The sequence below is a fragment of the Lampetra fluviatilis genome, chromosome 54, assembly GCF_964198595.1.
Source record: "Lampetra fluviatilis chromosome 54, kcLamFluv1.1, whole genome shotgun sequence".
Taxonomy (NCBI): domain Eukaryota; kingdom Metazoa; phylum Chordata; class Hyperoartia; order Petromyzontiformes; family Petromyzontidae; genus Lampetra; species Lampetra fluviatilis.
In genome coordinates, this window is record NC_136328.1 from 9,768,694 (window position 1) to 9,796,554 (window position 27,861).

Genomic DNA, 27,861 nt, shown 5'->3' on the forward strand with positions numbered 1-27,861 from the left:
GTATATGTGCAGTGCCAGTGTTTGCCCCATCAGACTGTAAGACTACGTGTGTGCGTACATTTGCGTACATGCGCGTGTGTAAAGGTACAAGCCACGGGAGAAGCTGAAGGTCAGCTTTGGGACGTCTGAATTCCTGGCACCTGAAGTCGTCAACTATGAGTTTGTGTCTTTCCCGACCGACATGTGGAGCGTGGGAGTCATCACCTACATGCTGTGAGCACACACGAGCATCGCGTGGGGCGCTTTGAAGAATGATTGCCATGTCATGCAGAGCTCGAGGAACAAAGGTGGCACAAGCGAGAGCGTGAGAGCAGAAATTGGCATTAAAACCCCTGGCAGTGCAGGTCCTTGGCCACCACTGCCCCATTATTATTCAGTGTCGGCCATAATACCTTGTAGCCCATGGCGTGTTCCGCCCAAGCCGGCTCACTTTTCTCGGACGTTTCGATGACGTCATGAGCCTACGTGTGTTCTATAATCCGTGTGCTCCTCTTGCTAGCTCGCGATGTCGTTCTGAGCACACACACATCCCTCCCCCAATTGTGCACTCTTCAGTTTTTATGAATTCTTTCTTGTCAACGATCGTGTTTCTAAACAGTGATGTTAAAGCCGTTTTCTTGACAATTTGCTTCCTGCTAAGCGTCCGACCCTCAGCGAGGGTAACATCGCCAAAGGCAAGCCATTCTATATGCATCTCTTCTGGGAAGGCATCATTTCAGCAGCATTGGCTCAACACAAACAAACAGTGGATTGGTTTATGATTTATGATGATTTGTGCTTGTCTGTGGAAGTCTTTTATCTGCTTAGAGAGACTGTGGAATCCCCTTCTTTGGTCCATTCGGGATTTAGTGTCGTTACATTTTTACGTACAGCACTTTGAGGTACTTTTATCAAATAGAGGCTATTATTATATTATACTTTATACAAGTGTAGTGGGTCCAAGAAGACTGGAGACGGATCAGTTGAGGCAACACGTGTATTTAATACAACTGTGTGAGACACGGGTCCCTGACACAGAGGGGTAGTGGCCCCTCTACCCGATACCTGGGGAGGTAGAGCCTCCGGGCTAGCGTGTCCTATCACTGGGGCTAGTACTCTCAACCCTCAGGGCCAGCGTGTCCTATCACTGGGGCTAGTACTCTCAACCCTCAGGGCCAGCGTGTCCTATCACTGGGGCTAGTACTGTCAACCATCAGGGCTAGTGTGTCCTATCACTGGGGCTAGTACTCTCAACCATCAGGGCTAGTGTGTCCTATCACTGGGGCTAGTACTCTCAACCCTCAGGGCCAGCGTGTCCTACCACTGGGGCTAGTACTCTCAACCCTCAGGGCCAGTGTGTCCTACCACTGAGGCTAGTACTCTCAACCCTCAGGGCCAGCGTGTCCTACCACTGGGGCTAGTACTCTCAACCCTCAGGGCCAGCGTGTCCTATCACTGGGGCTAGTACTCTCAACCCTCAGGGCCAGCGTGTCCTATCACTGGGGCTAGTACTCTCAACCCTCAGGGCCAGCGTGTCCTACCACTGGGGCTAGTACTCTCAACCCTCAGGGCTAGCGTGTCCTATCACTGGGGCTAGTACTCTCAACCCTCAGGGCCAGCGTGTCCTATCACTGGGGCTAGTACTCTCAACCCTCAGGGCTAGCGTGTTCTATCACTGGGGCTAGTACTCTCAACCCTCAGGGCCAGCGTGTCCTATCACTGGGGCTAGTACTGTCAACCATCAGGGCTAGTGTGTCCTATCACTGGGGCTAGTACTCTCAACCCTCAGGGCTAGCGTGTCCTACCACTGGGGCTAGTACTCTCAACCCTCAGGGCTAGCGTGTCCTATCACTGGGGCTAGTACTCTCAACCCTCAGGACCAGCGTGTCCTATCACTGGGGCTAGTACTGTCAACCATCAGGGCTAGCGTGTCCTATCACTGGGGCTAGTACTGTCAACCATCAGGGCTAGCGTGTCCTATCACTGGGGCTAGTACTGTCAACCCTTAGGGCCAGCGTGTCCTATCACTGGGGCTAGTACTCTCAACCCTCAGGGCTAGCGTGTCCTATCACTGGGGCTAGTACTGTCAACCATCAGGGCCAGCGTGTCCTATCACTGGGGCTAGTACTCTCAACCCTCAGGGCTAGCGTGTCCTATCACTGGGGCTAGTACTCTCAACCCTCAGGGCTAGCGTGTCCTATCACTGGGGCTAGTACTGTCAACCATCAGGGCCAGCGTGTCCTATCACTGGGGCTAGTACTCTCAACCCTCAGGGCCAGCGTGTCCTATCACTGGGGCTAGTACTCTCAACCCTCAGGGCTAGCGTGTCCTATCACTGGGGCTAGTACTCTCAACCCTCAGGGCCAGCGTGTCCTATCACTGGGGCTAGTACTGTCAACCATCAGGGCTAGTGTGTCCTATCACTGGGGCTAGTACTCTCAACCCTCAGGGCTAGCGTGTCCTATCACTGGGGCTAGTACTCTCAACCCTCAGGGCCAGCGTGTCCTATCACTGGGGCTAGTACTGTCAACCCTCCGGCTAAGGGGACCTAAGGGGAGGCTATCTGACCCGACCCAGCCAAGGTCCATGGGTCCCGACCACTGGTCCACTACAGCCCCGGCCCTTAGAAGGACGTCGGGTCTGGGGGTTTCCAGGGTCCTAGCCTAGCTGGTCTTCTTTCTTCAGCTTGACGAAGACTGCCGGACTCGTCCAGAGGTCCGGCTTTTATACTTGTGTAGTGGTGATACGCGCTGGGGTAGGGATCGTGTGCCAGCGCGTAGTGATTGGCTGTGTGTGTTGGTGACGCGCGCTGACGGTGAAGGATCAGGGGTCAGCGCGGGGTCGGGGGTTATGAGGCAGTGATTGGTTGGGTATGAGTGACGCGCGCTGACAGCGATGGGATCCTGGGGCAAGCGCGCGGGGATTGGTCAACTAAGGGGGATGCTCACGTCGAGGTCCGTATACGCTCCGTCTCCCGTGAGCGGGGGCTATATAAGGTGGTGCGCACAGGCGCACGGGGAGCGAGTGACCAGCGAAGACTGAAGACGGAGGAGGAAGAGATAGGGCCCTGGGGTACCTAGTCCCGCTGTCCTGTAGGGGCCGGGGCTCTGTGTGACCCAGAGGCGGAACCCTGGGACCCGGGGCCGAGCGTCCGTGAGAGGGCCGGCCCTTGGGACTCAGAGGTTGTGGGCCACGCCCAAGCTGGGGTGGGCCTGTAGGCTCCACGGACGTTACGGGGCGGAATGCAGTGTGAGCCATAGTAACTACACGTGTCAAGTGAAGTGTGTGTAGTCAGCAGAGGTGTGGACTCGAGTCATGTGACTTGGACTCGAGTCAGACTCGAGTCATGAATTTGATGACTTGCGACTCGACTTGGACTTGCATAACAATGACTTTGTCCCACCTCTGGTAGTCAGAGGCATAGTAACTACACGTGTCAAGTGAAGTGTGTGTAGTCAGAGGCATAGTAACTACACGTGTCAAGTGAAGTGTGTGTAGTCAGAGGAATAGTGACCACACGTGTCAAGTGAAGTGTGTGTAGTCAGAGGAATAGTGACCACACGTTGTATCGTGACAAGTCAAGGTTTAATAAAAAGTGTGCTACCCGTCAAGTGGTTTCCTGCCGTCATTCCAATACTTCAACTGGCGTCAGAAGTGAAACAGTCTTCCAGGCATGGATACAAGGAAGACCCGTCGGACTCACGGGATTGACCGCGAGGATAACCTTGACGACTCGGGCCAGCTGGCATCCGGGGGAGAGGACGAAGAAATGCCGACGCCGCAGGATCCGCCGAGGGCGCCGGACGAGCGCCTGGGGACCGATGCCGTACTCCGCGAGGCGCACTCCCGTCTGGCAGAGCTGCTGCTCGCCGCCGCGTCCATCTTGGCGGAAATCAGCACGTCGGGAGGAGCGGGGACGTCGGCGGACATTCAACAGGGTCGCCCCGCAGATTCCCGCCAAAATGACTGCGCGATTCCCGCCATTTCAACTGCGCGGACATATTTTGGCGGGAACGGCGAGCACCACGTGGCGGCGGTTCTCCAAGCGCGCCCGCTTACGTCATCAATGCGCGCTGCGGACCGCCATCAGCCACCCGCCATTGGGGCCGCCATCTCGCACACCGACAGGGCGGCGGAGAGGAACCACGAGGCAGAGGACGACTTCATCTTTCAACAGCGCCTTCCCACATTGTCAGCCTTCAAGGCGGAAGGCGGGGACTGGGGCGCATTCCAGCGCAGGTTTCTGGCGCATCAGGAAATGTCCGCCTGGTCCGACGCTACGGCGCTGCGGGCACTGCCTGCCATGTTGGACGACAACGCGCTCGCGGCCTTCACGTCCGCACAGAGGTCGGACCGCTCCACGCTTAAGGCTGCGCTGGGTCTCATGGCCAAGGTCTACGGACCTCCCTCGGCGTGTCGCCATCACTTTTACGCCCGGCGGAAGGCGGACACGGAGACCGCGCTCGCCTACCGCACGGCGTTGTTGGCTCTCGCCGACGCCGCGTTCCCTCGTATGGACGAGGAGGGCCAGGACGCGATGGTCTTGGAGCAACTGCTCAAGTTGGCGCAGGACCTGGGGGTCTCCATCAACACGGCCGACGAGGTCGATATTTCTTCTTTGCGGGTCGCAACAAGTATACAGGCGCACGAGGTCCTCCAGCGTAAACAGGGGGTCGTCTGCAATGCTGCCGTGGCCTCAGCTCCGGGCACGGTGGTCACCGAGCCCCAAGTCGTCAGCCCACGAGAGGAGGCGTTCACCGCGGAACGACCGGGGGACTGGAGGTCGGGGGGTCGTTCGCCTCTGCGATCGGCCCGCAAGCTGGAGCAACCGAGATCTCCGACGACCCTCATCACATGTTACAACTGCGGCCTCCGGGGCTACGTGGCGTCCGGTTGCCGCGCTCCACGTCAGCGCGCCATGGGACCTCGGCTGGACGACGACCAAGGCCCCAAGTCATCCCTACTAACCCCGGCAAGTCGCGGCGCTTCACATGCTCGGCCTACATACACGACACACATGGGCCGTCGCGTTGCAGCGGAGGAGAGCCGGTTAGGGATCGGGGATTCGGTTCGGCGAGGGGGGTTCGTGCGGGACCGAGGGGGCATTAAATGGTCGGAGTTGGGGCACAGGATAGTGGCTGCGTCGGCGGGATCATCGGTCGTTACGGGATTCATTGACGGGGTCGAGGTCAGGGTGTTAGTGGACACGGGGGCGTCGGCGACTATTATATTGGACCTCATTTACAACATTCTCCCCGTCCAATGTCGACCTCTGCTCCCGGTGGACGTGCCATTTTACGCGGCTAATGGGGGCTCGTTGGGCATTGTCGGTCAGATTAGGGCGTCCATTTGCATTGGAGATATCAAATTGTCGGGACCCGTTTTCGTTTCTTCTTCCTTGGCGGTTCCTTGTCTGTTGGGCACAGATTTTTTGGCTAAAATGCCCATTAAAATTCTCATCGATCAGCGTTGCATTGAACTACCATCGGGTCGCCGTATTTCATTTTTGACGAACCCTACCGAAATTCGGATGGCGTGCGCTACGATACAAGCGCTGGCGACACAGACCGTGCACGTGCCCCCGGGTTCACAGATGTTAATTCCCCTCCGGTTGAGGAAACCATGGGTGGGGGAGACCTCGGAACAGAGCATGCTTTTGGGTCCTTCAAATAGGGCTGTCGGAGGTCTCGATTTGTCGGTGGCTCACACTTTGGTTCGGGCTGACAAGGACCCGTTCGTGATGGTTTTAAATGCTGGGTCACGGCCGGCCGTTATTCAGCAGGGCACTGTCCTAGCTCACGCGGCACGGGTCCCTGCGGAAGAGCGGCTGGTTGCGCATGTTGATCCAAGCCCGACGCAGAACAATCCAGTGAGGGAGGACCTTGAATGGGTCGATTCGCTGTGCGCGGACTCGAACGATTTGTCAACGGTACAGTTGGGTGCGCTGCGTGCGTTGCTGATAGAATTTTCTGATGTGTTCAGTAAGCATAAATATGACATTGGGTGCACGGACCTGTTGTGCCACCATATTGAAACAGGCGATGCGGCACCGGTCAGGCTAAATCCCTTCCGGCTGAGTCCTGCTGAGAAGGAACACGTTCAGTCGGCCGTCAACGATATGCTGGCGGCCGACATTATTTCGCCTTCTTCCAGTCCTTGGGGAGCACCTATTGTGCTGGTTAAAAAGCAAGATGGGTCTTTGCGATTTTGCGTAGATTTCCGTCGCCTGAATAAAATCTCCGTGGCTGACGCGTATCCGCTCCCCAGAATGGACGAGTCCCTCGATGCATTGTCTGGTGCGCGATATTTTTCTACTCTTGATTTATTATCGGGATTCTGGCAGCTGCCACTCGACGACGAGTCTAAACCTAAGACAGCATTTCGGACTCCAGGGGGCCTATTCCAGTTTAACCGGTTACCCATGGGACTTCACTCCGCTCCCGCGACGTTTCAGCGCCTTATGGAATTGGTTTTGTCGGGCTTGCAATGGGATACTTGCTTGATTTACCTTGACGATGTCATTGTTTTCAGTAAAACGTTTGAGGAACACCTCCAGCGATTGAGAGGGGTGTTCTTGCGAATGCGATCGGCTAAATTAAAGTTTAAACCGGCCAAATGCCACCTTCTTCGTAAGTCCATGAGATACTTGGGCCACATTGTCGATTCTTCGGGGATCTCTACCGATCCCGCGAAGACGGACTGTGTCAGTTCATGGCCAACGCCCACGTCGGTTTCGGACGTGCGCAGTTTCATCGGTTTTGCTTCTTACTACCGCCGATTCGTTGAGCATTTCGCCACCATTGCAAAACCCTTGCACGCTCTAATGGCAAAAGGAGTCAAGTTCCGATGGGGACCAGAGGAGGAGGCCGCGTTCTGCTCCCTCCGGGACGCCTTGGTGGGTGCCCGCCCTTGCGTTATCCTGACTTTACAAGTCCCTTCTTGCTAGACACGGATGCTAGCAACACGGGCATTGGGGGGGTGCTCTCACAGGTCGTTGGGGGAGTCGAAAGGGTGGTCGCTTATGGTAGCAGGGTCTTGTCGCCGGCGGAGCAGCGCTATTGCGTCACCCGTCGCGAGTTGCTTGCTATTGTTTTTTTTGTACAGCAATTTAGACCGTATCTCTATGGCCGTCACTTTACGGTCCGGACGGACCACGCGGCGCTTCAGTATTCATTGAGGGTCGCCCAACCCTCGGGCCAATTGTCACGGTGGTTGGAAGTCCTCCAGGACTATCAGTTCACGACCACATACCGTAAGGGGTTGCGCCACACTAACGCCGATGCCCTGTCGCGATTGTCGCCTTGTCACAAATGTGCGTGCTTAATGAGATCGGCGCGCTGTAAACCGCCAGCTGCGGAAAGTATGGGGGCGTTGGCTGCGACCGCGGATGCACCAATCGGGGATGTTCCCGCTACCCCTGAGGGAGAGGACTCGCTGCTCTCACTGTCGCTGATTGAGTGGGGCCGTCTCCAAATGGCTGACAGTTCCCTGCTAGCGTTGCGCCGCAGGGTGGGGGGTCCCGAGGAGGGCCGGGAGCGAACTGGCTCCTGGGTACTTAAGCAGGGCCTGTTAATGAGATGGGACAATTTGTCCCGGCGGCACGCACTCGTGGTGCCTTCCGCTGTGCGGGGGAAAGTTGTCCTGGCCGCACATGAACGCCTCTTGCATTTGGGAGTAAACAAAACGCTTGCTCTGCTTCAGCGTGACTATTATTGGCCGGGGATGGGGAGTGATGTGGTGAATATTCTAAAGGGGTGTGTTGATTGCGCCAGACGGAAACCGCCGCCCATGGCATCAAATCCACCGCTGCAATCTATTCAGGTCTCGCGCACTAACGAGCTCGTTGCGCTCGATATTTTGGGGCCTTTTCCAGTCACGCCTAGGGGTAATAAGTACCTGTTGGTTGGTGTCGAATACTTTACCCGGTGGCCTATGGCGTGGCCACTCGCCAACCAGTCGGCGGCGGCTGTGACGGATGCCTTTGTCCAGGGCTACGTTCTGGACAAGGGGGCTCCCGAACGCTTGCTGACCGACCAAGGGAAAAAATTTTCAAGTAAATTGCTGCAAGAGGTGTGCGACCTATTGGGTACTAAGAAGGTGCGTACCTCCTCGTACCACCCACAGACAGACGGGATGGTGGAGCGACTCCACAGGACTTTGACTTTTATGCTGTGCCAGCAGGTGTGTGAGGCACATGTTGATTGGGACCTGCAGGTCCCGGGGGTCCTCACCGCGTATAGAATGGCCCCCCATGCAGCAACGGGATTTTCCCCATTCTATCTGATGTATGGTCGGGAAGCCGACCCGCCCATGGAAACGCAGCTGGGACTGTCCGCACCACGAACAAATTCGAAATTGGCAGAACATATTAAATTTAACATTCATAAGCTGACCGAGGCACGGGAGGCCGCACGGCTTAATTCGCGGGCTCGCCAAATTGCCAACGAGCGGTTGCGTGCACGGAAGGTGTCCGTGCACGACTGTAAACCAGGCGATAGGGCCTGGCTGCACTGCCCTCAGGCACCTTTGGCTACGTCGCCTAAATTGTTGAAGCCATGGCGGGGACCCGTGGAGGTCGTGCGGGTTGCACGCCCCCAGTGTGTTCAAATAAAATGGGGAAAGCGCCGTTGGTACGTCCACCCCTCCCGACTGAAACCGTTCTCGCCTCCATATGGCCTCCCTTTGTGTCGTGAGGGCCGAGCATGTGACGTGACCGACAACCCAAGGGGGGAAATGTCTCCGCCTGATCCTCACATGTCTCCGCCTGATCCGCTCCCAGGTGTCTCGGAACTGACAGCTGCCGACCACCGGCGGTCGGATCCTCGCGGCGCGGCCGGTCCTTCCAGGCCCGATCCGCGCCGTCCAGGGCTGCCGGAGCCACCGGACGGTCGTCAGCGTCCCGTCCCATACGATGGACCGGCCAGGCGGACTCGCGCTAAGTCGCGCTACTTTTCATGACCAACCGAATGAGGAGCCGATGCGGCCGGAGCGCCTCGTCACTGCGTTCCTCATCCGCTCGACCGCTCTATCACCCTGGTGGAGGAGCGAGCGGAGGGGGGAGGGATCAATAGTCACAGAGACACTGGACACGTTCATTTTCTGGGATTTGCTTTTAGTGTGTTGTTCGTCGGGCTGTACATAGCTTGTTGTCTAGGTGTTGTGTGTTGTTGTTGACTTTTATTGTGTTGGTTGTCGGTTTGTACATAGGTTGTTGTCAGGTGTTGTGTCGTTGTGTTGTTGTTGTTGCATTACGGGGCACACTGGGGGGTGGGGTTTTTGTTGTGTTGACGTTGTGTTGTGTTGTTTAGCAGCCGGGCCGGCTGCGAGCTATGTGGGAGGGGGTGATGTAGTGGTGATACGCGCTGGGGTAGGGATCGTGTGCCAGCGCGTAGTGATTGGCTGTGTGTGTTGGTGACGCGCGCTGATGGTGAAGGATCAGGGGTCAGCGCGGGGTCGGGGGTTATGAGGCAGTGATTGGTTGGGTATGAGTGACGCGCGCTGACAGCGATGGGATCCTGGGGCAAGCGCGCGGGGATTGGTCAACTAAGGGGGATGCTCACGTCGAGGTCCGCATACGCTCCGTCTCCCGTGAGCGGGGGCTATATAAGGTGGTGCGCACAGGCGCACGGGGAGCGAGTGACCAGCGAAGACTGAAGACGGAGGAGGAAGAGATAGGGCCCTGGGGTACCTAGTCCCGCTGTCCTGTAGGGGCCGGGGCTCTGTGTGACCCAGAGGCGGAACCCTGGGACCCGGGGCCGAGCGTCCGTGAGAGGGCCGGCCCTTGGAACTCAGAGGTTGTGGCCCACGCCCAAGCTGGGGTGGGCCTGTAGGCTCCACGGACGTTACGGGGCGGAATGCAGTGTGAGCCATAGTAACTACACGTGTCAAGTGAAGTGTGTGTAGTCAGAGGCATAGTAACTACACGTGTCAAGTGAAGTGTGTGTAGTCAGAGGCATAGTAACTACACGTGTCAAGTGAAGTGTGTGTAGTCAGAGGAATAGTGACCACACGTGTCAAGTGAAGTGTGTGTAGTCAGAGGAATAGTGACCACACGTTGTATCGTGACAAGTCAAGGTTTAATAAAAAGTGTGCTACCCGTCAAGTGGTTTCCTGCCGTCATTCCAATACTTAACTTGTGCCAGGGTCTCTCCGCCCCTGGCCATGCCCTCCTTCTGGAACTCTTTAGGGGGCTCTGGAATATCCCCCAACTCCTCTCTTGGGGCTGGGAGAACCTAGTGTCCCAACGGCCCGACTCATCCTACCCATCCTGAGTTACCACCCCCTATGGACGCATGTCTGCTACTACAGGTGAGTATATACAATGCCTAACGATGACGCTATATATAATGCTTGTCAATGACGCTACACAAGCATTCGCTTCAAACTAGAAAAAACATCTCCGTTTGTCGAAATAACCAAGCGCAAGTGGCCAGCAAGCACACAGCACTATCGGAGCTGTAATGGATAAGTGAATGCGTTTCCTGGGTTGAGCAAGGTTATTGAAGCATAAGAGCTCATTCTTGTGTGCGACCACTGTGCGGCGTTTCCACAATGTTCCCACAACGTTCTCGAGCACGCTCTCATCTCACCCCCGGTGCTGGATCCACTGCATTCCCACCAGCCCATCTTGTGGTTCTTGGCTGTGGCCATTCCTTCCACGGTGGCTTTCTTGAGGTAGTTTGCTCATCTCTCACATTAACATAGCCACCTATGTGCCGTCTTGGACGGCGTCCTCCGATCTTACATGAACATGCTAATCTCTCACATTAACATCACTAGCCCTGCCCACTTTGTTTATGACCCTTGAGCTACACCCATTCTAAGCCTCTAAAATAGTCTGCCTCAGCAGCTTTACTCTTTTTTCCTCCTGATGATGATCGCTTGTGTTGTGATCGAACGTCATAGTTTTTTCTTTCAACCTATCTACGTGACTTTACCGAAAGAGCCAAAGAATATGAATTCCTGCAGTCACAAAAGCTCTTCCCGCTCTCTCGTTTGCCAATGGCTTTGCTCATTTCAAGAAACCTCTTCCACCACTCTTTATCCATTACAACTTTGTGAGTCTCTTTGATGCTGGCCGCTTAACGTTTTACTCCTTAAGGCCCATTTTGCTCCGGCGACTGTGTAACAAAACTCGAGCAGGACGCTTTTTAAACGTGCAGTGGTGACACCACGGCCCTGGTTGATGCAGCACGAGCAGTCACCCCGCTCACTGCTCGTTACAGAGGGTTGCACTTTAAACCTGGCCGGCCACCACGGTCAATACCGGGGTGCATATCAGCCGCAAAATGCTCCTCGATGTCCACTTCACAGTGGACGTTAAACATCCCGTAACCTCATTTGAAGACCGTTCAATAACCTAGGCCATTGTTTGCCGGAATCACCGTCAGAATTTAAAGATTATTATTCTTTGGGTCTTTCGATACAGTCACGTAGATGGTTCAAAGAAAAAACTAAACTAGAACATTTCGATCACAACACAGGTGATTATCATCAGAGGAAGGAAAGCTCCTGACTGTTTTATAGGGTGTAGTCCTCGGGTCATAAACAAAGTGGGCGGGGCTAGTGATGTTAATGTGAGAAATGGCATGTAAATGTAAGATCGGAGAGCGGCGTCCGCGACGAGAGCGCGGGTAGCGATGTTAATGTGAGAGATTAGCATGTTAATGTGAGAGATTAGCATGTTAATGTGAGATCGCAGAGCCACCACGACATAGAGGTCAGCGTCCGTAGGTGGCCACGTTGGCGCAAGAAATTCAACCTGTTAATGTGAAATTGGAGAGCCGAAGCCACGGGGAATATCACAGCCAGTTATGACTTAGACTGGCTGATAACGTCCTTCCAATTATTGCCACGTTTGAACCCACCTTCTAAGTTTCAATTGTGTCTGTGTCTGTATTTATGTGTAATGGGCCCAACTGAGTCGCAGACGTACGTCTTAGAGTCAACACATTTATTACACCAACACGAATACACAAAGGGGTAGCTGCCCCTTTACCAGATAACAGCCTAGGGTGGTGGACCACCTGGCTAACTACACTAACACACTGGGAGTTAGCTACAACGGACCGGACCCCGGCTCGGGTTCCGGGCCAAGTGTTAGAGACTCTTCTGGATGTGGAACGTAGATCTTCAGATGACGGCAGCAGCAACCAACCCCGCTCCCTGCGGGGACCCGGCTTACATGCTCCCGGGTCAGGGCCGGCTCCGCCCTTGGCCCCGCCCACCTTCGAGAGAGCTCTGGCTCTCTCTCGACTCTTCTCGAGACAACTTTCCCCGGACACGTGACCACCCCTTAGTCCCCACTTGGGGGCCCGCTGTAGACTTTACCGGTCACGTGCCTTTGGGGTCAACCAGATTGCCATGGCCCAGTGTAACCCTGTCCCTGGGCTGACACTCTCCCACTCCCTCCGGTGGGAGACGGCACTGCACGCCATGCGTGGTGTTGTATGTGTCGGGTTATGAAATTTTGATGAAAATAATAAAAATTAATAATTTTCCGAAAAATGCACAAATCGCATTAATTATGTTAATGTGTGTATTGACATGCATAAATTATGATAATGTGTGTAATTATATGCATAAATTATGATAATCGCGGAGATAATCGTAGTAATTTATGCGGATGCTTGCGATTATGTTACTGTGAGCAGTTATGATAATTAGGCTTAGCTTCGTTTATCCATTGTTATATCAATCAGGATAATACGATTATCATCGATTAAACGTTTACCGATTATCTTAGTGTGTGTTATGATATTTTAGGTCTCCATTTTCATATCTCATCGCAGGATACAGTTATCAAGAATAAGATAGTTTTGCATGGACTTGGAAAGAAGCACTCGAACAGTTGGTGTTAAGCAATTTTATTCTAACAAGCATGTGACATTCTATCATGCAGGTCAAACATGCGTCAATAATTCATGAATAACCAAACTCTTATGCATTTGCGATACTATGCATTCGATTAATATTAATAACTAAAATCCTTATGCAATTACGAGGTTATGCAATTACCTAATATGAATGACTAAAACATTTCTTATTCATGTAACTCGACGGCAGCAACTGCTTTGCACGATCAGTTGATATTGAACGCACCACCTCGAAATGGCAACCCTTTCTGAAACGCAAAGATAATTTTTCTTATTAAGTCTTATTCGTGTGCGTGCTGTGTGTGCGTTGTCCCCTCGTAATATTAATTGTGTCGTTAGCTTGTGTGGTGTAGGAGGATACAAACAGCGGCCAGAAGTTTTCTCTGGGTTGGGCGTGGCCACCGCGAGCCCCTGCGTGTCTCTGCTTGTGCGCTCTCTCTCCCTCCACTGCTGGATGACGAGTTGGCACGACGCTCGGTGACGCCCGGTGACGTCCGAGTCGTGCTGCTCTTGCGCTCTCTCTCCCTCTACTGCTAGATGACGAGTTGGCACGACGCTCGGTGACGCCCGGTGACGTCCGAGTCGTGCTGCTCTTGCGCTCTCTCTCCCTCTACTGCTAGATGACGAGTTGGCACGACGCTCGGTGACGCCCGGTGACGTCCGAGTCGTGCTGCTCTTGCGCTCTCTCTCTCTCCACTGCTGGATGACGAGTTGGCACGACGCTCGGTGACGCCCGGTGACGTCCGAGTCGTGCTGCTCTTGCGCTCTCTCTCTCTCCACTGCTGGATGACGAGTTGGCACGATGCTGTCCTTGAAGATGCTCGGCGCTCGGTGGCGCTCGGTGGCGCTCGGTGGTGCTCGGTGGCGCAGCTCTGCTGACGCTCGGTGGCGCTCGGTGGCGCTCGGTGGCGCTCGGTGGCACTCGGTGGTGCTCGGTGGCGCAGCTCTGCTGACGCTCGGCGGCGCTCGGTGGCGCTCGGTGGCGCTCGGTGGCGCAGCTCTGCTGGCGCTCTCCTTCTCTTTCTCCCGGCTGATTGTTCGTTAGCGCAACTCCAGTTGCAGCTGTTGGCATTCGCTCTCAAAATTTATAATTGTATTTGCACCTCTTAGCCGACTGTGAAAACTTAGTACAATCAACTTATCGCAATCCTTGACTTTGCGAGCAACTCAACACATCAGGATAACTGTAGAAGAGAACTTTCAGCGATACTCTCTCGGCTCGTGCCGACACCTCGTCCCTCCTCTCTGCGAGACAAGACACCCATGGTTGGTGTCGGTGCCTGCTGGCAAGCTTCTGCCCCAACTCCCTCACGAGCCTCCCTCGCAAAACTGCGTCGCAAGCCGAGTCCCAAGACTGAGCACGACTCGACCCAGACTGCTCTCAGACTGTCACTTTAACGACGTCTCGTCGTCCCATCTCTCCTTGAGGCACGACTGCCACACCTCTCTTGCGAGCCCCGTCGCAACACCGCGTCGCAAGCCGAGTTGCGAGACTGAACACGACTCAACCCAGACTGCCTGTTCGCTGTGTGCGCCCGTGCCTAACTCAAAACGTGACTCCCTTCTGTGCATTCCTTGCGAGCGGGCAACAAAACACAAACAGAGCGAGAAAAAGCAGACATCCCCGCGTCTCTTGCGAGAGAAAACAAACCATGTCAGCACAAACCCCCCCCCGCCCCTTGTGACCTTTTTACTCCCTCTTTGCTTGTCAGGCCCTGCTGGAAGACAAAGGTGGCTGAGGAGATGTTTGCAATACATTTATGTGGTGCTGTGTGTTACATTTATTCTTGAATTATATTTTATGAGTTCCTTCAGTCTTGGTATCGGGGTTATCATTCGTCTATGTTTAATGAATATTCGTCATGATCCTCGTCACATTATTATTGTGGGCTTCGCCAAGTTTAGTTCTCCAGAGATTGGTGTTTTTATTCTGAGTTAATTTTTTTTATGTCCTGAGGTTAAGTGTACTATGCACTTAAGCTTTCTGGAATTCGTACTCTTTAGTTTTTCGGAAGGTCGTGTAGATAGGAAACATATACTTCTAAATAATATGTATGCGGTGAATATAAGGGAATTACTAATAATAAAATTATTGTTTGTTGGTTAATTATCTATGTTAAGTTTCTACTTTTCGGTAAGGAAAACGTTAAGAAAACGCGAGTTTCAACCGTTGTTTGCTCTGCACCTTATCTGTACATCTCCAGATGTCTTTGGGAGGTTAGTCCATACATCTTTTGTCCATCTGGATGTCTATGACCTCTCTGTCACCGACTTCTTACCAGTTTAATGGCCGTTTCACAGATTCCTGGTGTGTTTGTAGTGGGTTGTTTTCATTATTTAATTAAAAGGTATATATAGATATAATAAAAAGAGAAATAGTTTTTTTTTTCTTAATTATTCTTAATATTAATAACGGAAAACAGGGCATAGATCCAACAGTGGTGCCACCAAGCCCTCACTAGGGCTGGTACTACACCCACCTATGGGGTGTCCGCGATGACGGTGCATCCACGCCGTGCCTTGCTAGAGCTGGCATTACTTGGTGACATGCGCGATGCTGCTACATATGTGGTATCTGCGATGTGAGTACATAGCACGGCCTGCACCATAGTGACATCCGCGATGTCACTACATATGGATGGCTTCATGAACGAATCTTTGTTGATAGCCAGTGGGTTTGCAAAGTACCTTCGTCTTAGAGAAATCAATTTTGTGTGAGCCCACCGCATTAAAACAATGATCAGCCACGGCTAAGGTATTGGTCCTACAGTGTTTCAGATCTGCCTTATGTTCACGAACACGGTCTGATACATGTCGCTTAGTTTCCCCAATGTAACTACTGCCACAGACACAGCTTATTTGTAGACGCCGGGGTATTGCATATCAGGGATCACATCCTTCACAGATGGGATCAGATCACGAATTTTACGTGCTGTGTTAAATTGAACCTGGATCTTGTGTTTGTTCATGATATTGGAAATCTTTTTGGTGACCCCTGATATGTATGGCAAGGTGATGGTTTTGATGTGGTCCTCAGATGGTTATTTCCCAATAAGTTGGGGTGATAGCTTTACGGATTGTGTAGTCTGAATATCCATTCATCTTGAGAGCTTGGTGTCCGTGTTCCAGCTCACTGGCTAGGACCGCTAGGTGATGATGGTCGGACATGCATCGAGCTCTATGGTGTAGAGATTTCATGAGGGATCTTCTGAGATGGATGGTGGTGGGAGTGCGGTTTTATGTAGGCATCCATATGGGTGGCTTTCCTGTCGACAGAGTGTCCCATTGAGCCATCTGGTCTCTTTTCGATTAAAACATCCAAGAATGGTAGCTTGCCATCCTTTTCCACTTCCATGGTGAATTTGATGTCTGGGTGTATGGAATTGATGTGGTTGAGGAATTGGTTCAGAGCTGGTCGGCCATGTGGCTAGATGACGAACGTGTCATCTATGTACCTCTTCCACAACGACGGACGTAGAGTGGATGCCTGGATGGCATCTGTCTCAAACTTTTCCATGAAAACATTGGCTACAACTGGATATAAGGGAGAACCCATTGGGGTACCTTCAACTTGTTTGTAGAATGTTACATTCCAGGTGAAGTAAGTGTTGGTGAGGCAGTGTCTCACCCGGGTCGGTACATCAGCATTCAGTCCTTGTTGGACCACATCTTCAATGATTGCAATGGTGTCAGGCACATGAACTTTGGTAAACAAAGAGACCACATCGAAACTCACGAGCAAATTACCTGGAGATAGTGATATGTCCTTAATTAACGATACCAAGTGAGCTGAGGTAAGTACAGCTGAGGTGGTCTTACCAGTGAATGGTTGTAAGGTTTCAGACAGAAATCAGGCCAGTTTGTAGGTGGGGTGAGTCAATGGTGAAGACGATAGGACGAAGGGGTGTACCTTCTTTATGGATTTTTGGTAAGCCATACAATCTGGGTGGTCTAGCAGCAGAAGCTTTTAAGAAAAACCGCGTGGTTGGTTCGATTAAATGTCGAATCGGTGATGATATTGTTGGTATTCGTAACGAGGCTATTGGTGGGATATCTTTTAATTTTTGTATAGCTACCATCATTAAGTAGGTCCTGAATGCTGTTATATTGTATGTGGTTTTGTCCATGATAACTGTGGCATTGCTCTTTTCGGCTGAGAGGATGACGATGTCATCTCTCTTTTTTTAATTGAGACAGCTCAAAGCGTTCTTCGTTACTGATGTTGCTGATAGGTGTCTTAGCGTTGTTGAGGATTGCTGCGATTTCCGATCTGGCCACGTCTGCAGTAATGTGTCCCAAACCCTTAAGGGCTACATCGACCTGGGCAATGATATCAACCACTGGGATGACTGCGAAATTCAACCCTTTAGATAGAACCGATTTTAGGCTGCCAGAAATTAGACTGTTACTCTGATTGATATCAATCTTGTCAATGTCTATTTTCTTTACGTGTGAATCTGGTTGAACTTGGAAATCAGGTTATCTTTGCATTTAGCTGACATTGAGGCATGTTCCCATTCAGATGTAGACATTTTTTCTGTCAATGTTAAGTGTGATTTCAAGAGAGTCTTGTCTAAAATATCTAGTTCAAATCGGAGCAATCTTATTCTCTCTGAGATCAGGGCTAAGCCGGCCCTGAACAAGATCCGTTTAGCATTAGGAGATGTGATAGCAGCAGATGTGAGTGTAAAGGCGATCGGTATTACCTTTGTGTCGCGGCATCTCTTCAGAAATGTGAGCGACTCGATCAGATAAGCCTTCTTGTCTCGAAGTTTGTTAAAAGGTCTAATAGTTTTGTGAAAATCCTCTACGTTGAGGCGGTTAAATCTTTAGTTAAATATTCATATTCTTATGTTTTTTCGGTAAAGTCGCGTAGGTAAAAAAATGTAATTAATAAAAGTAAAATAAAACAAATTAAAAAATTCACGACGTTTCGGAAGCAACACAAGTCTCCGTCTTCAGGTGGAACCGTCACAGCCACGACAGCTGTATCAAGTAAATGAGAGATCACAAGAAATACTACCCCGTATATATAATGGTTGAGGGGGGAAGGGCCAGGAACGGCACACTTTTTTTTATTAATATGGTAAGGTGAGGCTTAAGACCAAGAGTAGACTGCATAACAAAGGACTGAGCCTTTGTTATGGAGAGGTGCGGTTTGTAACTAACACCTAGCATACATAACAAAAGTGTGAAAAAAGAAAGCAAGTAAAAACTAAAACTGGTAAAACAACAAACTGGCTGTCTATCAATAACCTGTAATAGTTGTCTGTCAAACTAATTTTTTAATTTGTTTTATTTTACTTTTATTCATTTAATATTTTTACCTACGTGACTTTACCGAAAAAACCTAAGAATATGAATCTTTAGTTAAAGCTGTCGTGACTGCAGGAATTGATATTCTTTAGGTCTTTCGGTAGAGTCACATAGATGGTTCAAAGAAAATAACAAAAAGCTACGACGTTTCGATCACAACAGAACCGAAAGACCCAAAGAGTATGAATTCCTGCAGTCACGAAAGCTTTAAGTCAAGATTTAATTTAAAGATTATTTGAAAATTACATATCACTGTTTCTGTGTCGCCACGTCCCCGTGTTGCCCATGACTCCCATGTCCTGCGTTGCTGTCTCCACTTCCCCCTTGTCTCCATGTGTCCCAGCCTCAGTGGCCTCTCTCCATTCCTGGGCGAAGATGAGAGTGAGACACTGAACAACATCGTTACCTCCAACTGGGAGTTTGATGGGGAGGTGTTTAGCGAGGTGTCTGAAGACGCAAAGGACTTCATTACGAACCTCCTCGTCAAGGGGAAGGGGTGAGTGTGCACGTGCTCGTGTGCACGTGTGTGCGTGCATGTGCGCGTTTGAGTGTGTGCATGTATGCGTGTCCTTGTGTGTGTCCATGTGTCCGTGTGTGCGCGTGCAGGCGTGTGGGCGTATGCGTGCATGCATGTGTGCGTTTCAGTGTGTCTGTGCACGTGTAATAATCCTTCCAGAGACGGCTTCGGAATCGGTCCTTTTATTTCCACTCCACAATACACTTTGCTCACTCACTCTCCGTTGCTGGCAGACAACGGAGAGAGGACAGACCACGCACTAAGTCCCCACCGTGCACGTGGCAACCCCAGCCCCCGTCCGCGCGTGACCCTGCTCTCGTCAGTTCCAGTCTGCTCACGATCGTTCCCCTCCACTCACTCTTAATCCCTTCGTCACGTGGTTCCCCCAGCCAATCGTACATGGACAGCTCCGACCATTCTCGATGGTTCCCTGTCAATCTTGGGACCACGCCCCTCATCCGGCTCCCCATTGGCTGGGGCCCCGAATGGCTAGGCCAATCACTCCTGATGACCTGTCGTGATGACGCATGGGCCATGGTCCCTATCTCAACCCTTATTGGCTACAAGCAGGACCGGCAAGCCAATCCCCACGTGAACCCTCTATGGCTGTTATTACACACGTATTCGCGTGCATATGTGCGTTTTGATGGTGTGCGTGTATGCATGTCCGTGCGTTTACGCGTGTCCGTATGTGCACATTGTATGCGTGTCCATGTGTGCGTATGCACGCTTGTGCGCTTATATGCGCATGAGCGTGTGCAATCGAGTGTGCCTGTGCACGTGTGCGTGGGTGTGCGTGCTCGTCTGCATGGTCGTGGGCATGTGTGTGTGCGTGTGTTTGAGTTGAGGCAGTGTTGTCCGGCCGGGTGGCTCAGTGCTTGAGCGAGGGGGTTGACTCAGGCCATTATACTTTGGGGTCAATACTCTAAATGGGGAACCGCTTTGTGGATAAGTCACCAGTGATTGTTCTATGGATAGACTCGTGCCTGCCATAGGAATTCAAGAGGTGAACGCTGACAGCTGGTGTGTGGTGCAATACATGCCCATATAACCTCGTGGTTTAACCCACCACATTACATGTGTAGTGAGTTCAACTGAGTCGCAGACGTAGACTTGGAGGCAACACATTTATTTAACTCCAACACACAGGGTAACTTCCCCTTAACAAAATAACAACCTATGGTGGTGACCACCAGGCTAACTACACTAATTACAACATCACTAGCTACTACGGACCGAGACCGCAGCTCGGGTCCGGGTCCACGTGTTGGAGACTCGTTGAGCGGAGAACGTAGACGAAGGTTTTTTCAGGATGAACAACAATGCCTGTCCCTCTGGGGACCCGACATCTATTCTCTGCGGTGTGTCTGGCTCCGCCCTTTGCCACGACCACCTTCCAGAATCCTCGGGAAGGATCTGGGTCCCAACCACGTGACCACCCCTAGCCCCCACTTGGGCTCCTTTGTAGACTTAACTGGTCACGTGTCCTCTCGGGTCAACCAGAGTGCCATGGCCTTTAGTAACCTCATTCTTACGGCCGGCACTCCCACACCCTGTCCTGTAGGGCTGGCACTGCATGCCAAGCGTGGTGCCATCCAGCGCTATCAATCAGCGCTCACCAGGTTCCTCTAGGGCTGGTACTAAACCCACACCCTTGTGGTGTCCACGATGTCCTTACACCGCACGCCGTGCCTCTCCAGGGCCGGCACTGCACAGTGACATCCCGCGATGTCACTACACATGTATCTGGATTTTTCATAAATTCACAAAACCATGCCAGCTCTCAGCTTAAAAATCGAGAGAGGTAGGAAGAGTTTAGACATCCTAATCACCATAAGATAACAATCGGCACTGATGATGGAAGTGATGAGGAATTGAACTATTTGCGCTAACTGCTGCACTACCACTCTCTTTATTAGGTGGCGGCTGAGTGCCAAGGGGGCCTTGCAACACCAATGGCTTCTGAAGAGCAACCTGCACAGCCGCCTCACCAAACAGGTGTGCCTGCTCAGAGACACCCGGGTAACACCCGGACACACCCGGGTAATGCCCGGACACACCTGAGTAACACCCGGGTACACATGGGTATACCTGGGCACACCCAGGTTATGCCTGGGCACACCCGGACACACTTGGGTACATCTGAGCACACGTGGACACACCTAGATACACTTTGGTAACACCCTGACACACCTGTATAACACCAAGAGACACCCAGGTAACACCTGGATCCACTTGGGTAATGCCTGGAGACAACTGGGTACACCTGGGTACACCTGGGTACACCTGGGTACACTTGGGTAACACCTGGGTACACCTGGGTACACCTGGGTACACCTTGGTACACCTGGGTACACTTGGGTACACTTGGGTACACTTGGGTAACACCTGGGTACACCTGGGTACACTTGGGTAACACCTGGGTACACCTGGGTACACCTTGGTACACCTGGGTACACCTGGGTACACCTGGGTACACTTGGGTACACTTGGGTACACCTTGGTACACCTGGGTACACTTGGGTACACTTGGGTACACCTGGGTACACCTGGGTACACTTGGGTACACCTGGGTACACCTGAGTACACCTGGGTACACTTGGGTAACACCTGGGTACACCTGAGTACACTTGGGTACACTTGGGTACACCTGGGTACACCTTGGTACACCTTGGTACACCTGGGTACACTTGGGTACACCTGGGTACACTTGGGTACACTTGGGTACACCTGGGTAAACCTGGGTACACTTGGGTACACCTGGGTACACTTGGGTACACTTGGGTAACACCTGGGTACACCTGAGTACACTTGGGTACACCTTGGTACACCTGGGTACACTTGGGTACACTTGGGTAACACCTGGGTACACCTGAGTACACTTGGGTACACCTGGGTACACCTGGGTACACTTGGGTACACTTGGGTAACACCTGGGTACACCTGAGTACACTTGGGTACACTTGGGTAACACCTGAGTACACTTGGGTACACTTGGGTACACCTGGGTACACCTGGGTACACTTGGGTACACTTGGGTAACACCTGGGTACACCTGAGTACACTTGGGTACACCTGGGTACACCTGGGTACACTTGGGTACACCTTGGTACACCTGGGTACACTTGGGTACACTTGGGTACACCTGGGTACACTTGGGTACACCTTGGTACACCTGGGTACACCTGGGTACACTTGGGTACACCTGGGTACACTTGGGTACACCTGGGTACACGTGGGTACACTTGGGTACACCTGGGTACACCTGGGTACACTTTGGTACACCTGGGTACACCTGGGTACACCTGGGTACACCTGGGTACACTTGGGTACACCTGGGTACACCTGGGTACACCTGGGTACACCTGGGTACACTTGGGTACACCTGGGTACACCTGGGTACACTTGGGTACACCTGGGTACACTTGGGTACACCTGGGTAACACCTGGGTACACCTGGGTACACTTGGGTACACCTGGGTACACTTGGGTAACACCTGGGTACACCTGGGTACACCTGGGTACACTTGGGTACACTTGGGTACACCTGAGTGTACCCGGATACACCTGGGTACACCAGAATACACTCGGACACACCCAGAAATTACCTCAGCCATGGTCAATCCACTGTTGGATGAAGTCCTCCCCTAACCGCTACAAACCTTTCACGACACTTCGATGTAACGACCCATTCCAACACCGGCACATGAACTGATTTCATAGCACCATCTCCTCGGCAAGTGTCCTCTCGGGCGCGCTCAGCTCCTGGCGGCCCCTATGTTACTATTCCGGATTGTTCGGCCATCGTACCTTCTAGCCATGACCGGTCTCCTAGGTGGGATGATGTCTCTAACCTGCCTGCGTTCTCTAATCCACGTGCTCCTCTTTCTATCTCTCGGTGTAATTTCCAAGCATGAATCTCCCCATTTTGATTCTTTGCACACTTTTACATTTTCGTTCGATGTTTTTTGTTGTTTTTTATTTTTTAAACTTAAAAGTACGTTGATGCTCTCCTATACACTGTCTTCGTTCACGTTTGTCATTTCAGCTGCAAGGGAAGAGGGGGTCTCTGACTCAAGCCACATTGCCGGTGTTTCCCAGAAGCCTGACCCCTTAACACAACCATCTGCTCAGGTCCTTGCTCTCATCAGCAACACAAGCACATCTTCTTGGTTCTTTCGGTAAAGTCACGTAGAAGAGAAATAATAAAATAATAAAAATAAAACTAAATAAAATCATTCTCACGACGTTTTGGCCACAACGCAAGCAGCCGTCCTCAGGTGAAGAACAGGTCTGTCGGAAAGACAGCGTTTGAATGGGCACCACCAGGCTTGGCAGCGTATATTTAAGCTGGGTTGGAGGGGGGAAGGGGCGCTTTGACATAGGAATTTGCATATCAAGAGGAATTTAGCATATTTATGGGAAATGCAGATATGGGATTAGTCACTACTTGTGGAATGTGTAGGAGGTGGGTGGGGGGGGGTTTCAAAGTCATATTATGATCGTGCATTATGCAGTATGCAGGATTACAATTCAGTGGGCTCACATGACATTGACTTCTCCAAGACAGAGGTTCTCTGAAAGAACCAAGAATATGAATCCCTTGCAGTCACGAAAGCTTTAAATCGAAACAAGCACATCTTTCGCGTGGATCTTGCAATTTCCCTCTAGACTATATAATTAACAGTGAACGGGAGGGGTCTGTCTCTCCGGAGCCGAGGTGCGTACGTGTCCATGTGGCTCTCTCATGCGGCTTCTCCGTTCCTTGTGCCTTCCAGCCAAAGAGTCGTGTGGAGGACGGCCTGTGTGGCATCACGCAAGCCTCGGATTCACCGAGACCCGAGGACTTGCATCGCGACCCGGAAACTTGCATAAATTTACACGGACCCATAGATTGGAATATAGACCCATAGATTTATATAGAGACCCATAAAACTTACATAGATAACCATAGATGGATTGGTGGCAGAGTGATTAGCTCACTGCACTATGGACTTAGCAAATTCAGTTCGATTTACAACTATGACTAACATCAGCGGTAACATAATATAAACACATTATTGATTAATTCAAATTACAATACATAAGAGGGATGAAAATCTGATATTACCGATATTAAAAAGACAGACATACAGAGATACCGATAGACTTCATAGATATCCACAGACTCAGAAGAAACCTGTAGACTGGCGAGACCTCATAGACTTACACAGAGACCCATGGGCCTGCCTTCACGTCTCTTCAGCATCCAATGTCTGGGTCAGAATGTGTTTTGTAATGTAAAACAAATGCAATATAATTCCATGTGAGAGGAGCAAGGTGGTACAGCCAGTAGGCTGTCGATGATTTGCGTGTGTTTGAATGTTGTACACCGGTGGCAGCAAAGCGCTGTATGGGTCAGGATCCCCGTACGTCACCATTGTCGTTACATCCCTGGACAGCCTTGGTCAAAGTGGCCTTCAAGCCCTCTCCACTCAAACCACTTGCGGTGTGCGGTGACCGCGTGCGCGACGCGGTGTTGGTGACTGCACACTCCCCTGTTCACGAGAACACGTCCGCAAGTGTTGCCGTGTTCGAGGCGAATCGTAAGATGTGTGGGTTGCGGCTGCTGGCTCGTTCAGACCGGTTTCGTGTTATTTTCTGTATCTGCACCATCGTACCGTAGTTCGTCGTCGTGTAACAATGGCAGCTCAGCGGTCGACCGAGCGGCTCGGGTCAGAAGGTTGCGAGTTGAAAATGTTTGGGCTGTGACCATCTAGTCCAGTGTTTTTGACTAGTTTTCAGAGGGGGGGCCACTTTTGCCAATAAGACATCATCAGTGAGAGGGCCGCCACATTTGAAACCATTGGGGGTTTGCCAGCAGCACGATGACGGGGGGTATTGTCACGTGTTGTGTCTTGTTGGGGGCCGCACTAAACGCCACCAGGGATCGCCAGTGGCCCACGGGCCTTGCAATGGAATGTGTAGGAGGTGTTTGTCAATAATAATACTGATAATACTGATGACTTGTATTGTACTTGAATAGGCTCCATGGCTGACACCATGGGGAGGGCTTCATGCAGCAGTGGATTGAAATAGCAGTAGACAGTACTGTTATTCAAGTGGTCTTGACTCAAACGAACAAATAGGAGAGCTAGGTAATATAAACCCTGTTCCGAAGCATCTCAAGATCAGGTCATGATGTGTTCATAATAAGCCCACTCATGCAGCACTCGTGTCAGTAGACTACAGCTGCAGCCCTTTTGCCAGTCCACCGCTGGATGAAGGCTCCCCACTCTGTGTTGCTCATAGGGGTGGTTTGACCATACATCACCACAGTGGTCAGTGCAGATTGAAAATAGGAGTCCAGGGCAGCTTCAATATCACTCATCACATGTTAGCCGTGGCTGGCAGTCAAACCGAGGTAGCCACCTCTCCATGAATCATAAGGATACAATGTTATTGACAAAATTGAATTAATTTATCTTCCAATTGTGAACCAACTGGCTTTCCTGGGTAACATATCATGATTGTTGTATAAAGAAATCCCCCCTGGTGAAGGATTTGCTTGTGTTGGTGAGATCGTTCACTGGATCACGAGTGTGTCTGTGCACGGAACTTGGTACCCTGTAGAACGTGGAATGGACGTGGCTCTAGGCACCAACATCGTGGCCACTCGAGGCAACGCTTCATGCGTGTCCTGTAGAGGCGCATCTTTAACAGAAACAGTGTTCTCATGTTCCTGTTCTCTCATTTACCGAGTTTCACAACTCGTGCGAGGCCGCGTGTCCACAAGCGTCCTGCTTGTGTTTTTTTGAGTTGTGTCTTATTTAAGCATAGTTATACAGATGTTCACGTCAACATTGTCAAGGGGAGTTATTTATCACAATAACGCTGGAGTAGTGTGGGGTCCCTCTTGTGGGCCAGTGTGCGAGTTTCCCTGTTGGTGTCGTGCCGTGTGGCTGTGTCGATTTGCATGCCCCGATTTCTATAGATGTTTATATTTTGCGTGCTATTTTATTGAATTTGGTTGATTTTTGTTTCAAGTTTTCCTTCTGTGAAGGTTTTTAATCAAACAATTCTGAATGCTATTTACAAACCGTACACATGAACGCATACATATGTGCATCAACATGTCCACCTTATGCACACGCATCGCATACGTACATGCACTTGTATCGGTGGTCATGAGTGGTAACTGATGCTAATGTAATACATGACACAAAATCATAATGCTGGAGAGTTTATAAGTAACAAAATACAAAAAATGTACACATCCCATCAGCCACACGATCCAATGGAAGTCCATCATTTGAGCAGCATTGGTTCAACACAAGCAAAATTTAGACCGATTTTTCATATTCAGTTCATGGGCAAGGGTCCTCTGTAAGTTCTGGTCTTTGTGAGTTTTTGGATATTCGTTTGAACAATGTGATGTATACTGGTCAGGGGTCGGTAAAAAAAGCTCAATATTTAAAGAGCCGCAATGCATGTGAATACAAAGAGGGTCCTGAATGAATCACGTCAAACCATGTATTTTTTATTAATCACTATTTTAATAACAGCACACGCACAATAACTTGTCGCATTTCAAATAATTGTTGGGCTTTTAGACGTTCACCATTTATCGAAAATAATTAGGAGGGTGTTTTTACTTTGCAATTATTGTGTCGGGAGCCACGAAGTAGTCCTCAAAGAGCCGCCGCACGCGGCTCCGGAGCCGCAGGTTCCCCACCCCGGATGCAGGCGAATAGAAAGTTGGCAAATGTCTCAAGCAACTACTGTTTCACACATGCTAACACGCTTACACACGGACAACAGGTGATTTTGCTCACACACATACACAGATACATATACATTTACACCAGCCTGTAGCTGTACTTGTTGATGATATGGACAGGAGTATTAGCAAAAGTGCAATCTTTACGTTGTTGATTTGCACCATTACATATTTTCACGTTAATTTATTTCTAATATCTGTGATTATATGGATCCCCGTCAAACAAATGTGCAATTTCCATCAGCTGATGGCTCGGATGACTGCATTTGTTTCAAATGAAACGCGTTCATTTTTCATAACCTAAAGAAGTTTCACAAAGTGGCTTATGGAATTCATTTGTACAAAATGGTGAATTTTTTTTAATACACAAAGGTTATATGCCGTATTTGGAATGTTTAAACCACTTATCTCCCCAGGAGATACGCATGGGTCAACAACAGTAGAGAATAGGCATGCATAAATGCGGACAGCTCCGTCTCCCCACTTTGGCAAAGTTGTTTTGGAGATCTCACTCTTGCCGCTTGGCCGTTTCCAAAGCTCCAGGAGAACGGAGAGAGGGTGACCCCTGCCGAGTGGCTCAGCGGCAGGGCAAGCAGCTCTCAGCCAGAAAGTCGCGAATTAAACATCTGGTTGGTTGGGGGGGGCGGGGGTTGACTCAGCCCACAATCCTTCCAGGGTCGAGAAAATGAGATGCCACACTTTGTGTGGAAGGAAGTTAAGAATGATTGTCCTACGAGAGACTCTGAATGTGGATTTCCACCACGGCTCAGGACGTGAGCAGCAGGACACCACTTTGACTTTTTTTTTGCGAAAGTCCATTTCCAAAAACTTCAGAATCATCGCGACTCACTCAGCCCCATTGCTGGAAGAATGTCAGTCCACGACGACGAGGGCGTGGAGTCTCGCCGTGAGCCAGCCGAGACTGCGTGTGGTGGGAACACATTGGCAGCCCAAGCCTGCGCACGGTGCCTTAGATGCGGGTGGGACCGTTTGCTGGGAAATGATGTAGCCAGCAAATGGTGGCTTCTGTTGAATTGTAAATTAAAAGCGACCTGGATTGCTTGTCCCGCGAGTCTGTGTCGTGTGCTGTGAGGGTCGGGATCATCGCCCCCCAAAGGCGACATTGCAGAAACTCGTGATTTTGCCAAAAACTCGAACCTCCTCTGAAGAATGTCCGTGACCCCGGAGAGGCACACAGCTGCCGCTGAACACGAGCCACGAGTCCGCTCCAGCTTGGGGTTCTCCACATTTAGTCGCCTCAACCTCTCCTCCTGAATTGGTCACGGTCTAATATAAAGCACAAGTAAATAAGAGTAGCACAGTCCTCTACCTACGAACATAATTCGTTCCCGCGACGCGCTCATAAGTAGAACTGTTCGTAAGTCGAAACGGGCTCATGCACTGAATTTAAACGC

The 27,861-nt window shown here is 51.1% G+C and overlaps 1 protein-coding gene across 1 annotated transcript in view; it reads left to right on the forward strand.

The window, feature by feature from the left end:
• LOC144949537 (uncharacterized) overlaps nt 1–27,487 on the forward strand; it is a 45,685-nt gene extending 18,198 nt beyond the window's left edge. Inside the window, exons 14-18 of the mRNA XM_078879463.1 lie at nt 85–213; nt 18,514–18,666; nt 20,607–20,685; nt 22,736–22,821; nt 23,466–27,487. Of these exons, the coding sequence (XP_078735589.1) occupies nt 85–213; nt 18,514–18,666; nt 20,607–20,685; nt 22,736–22,804 (430 nt within the window). The 3' untranslated portion in view covers nt 22,805–22,821; nt 23,466–27,487. The remainder of the gene's footprint in view (nt 1–84; nt 214–18,513; nt 18,667–20,606; nt 20,686–22,735; nt 22,822–23,465) is intronic.
• The last annotated feature ends 374 nt before the right edge of the window (nt 27,488–27,861 follow it).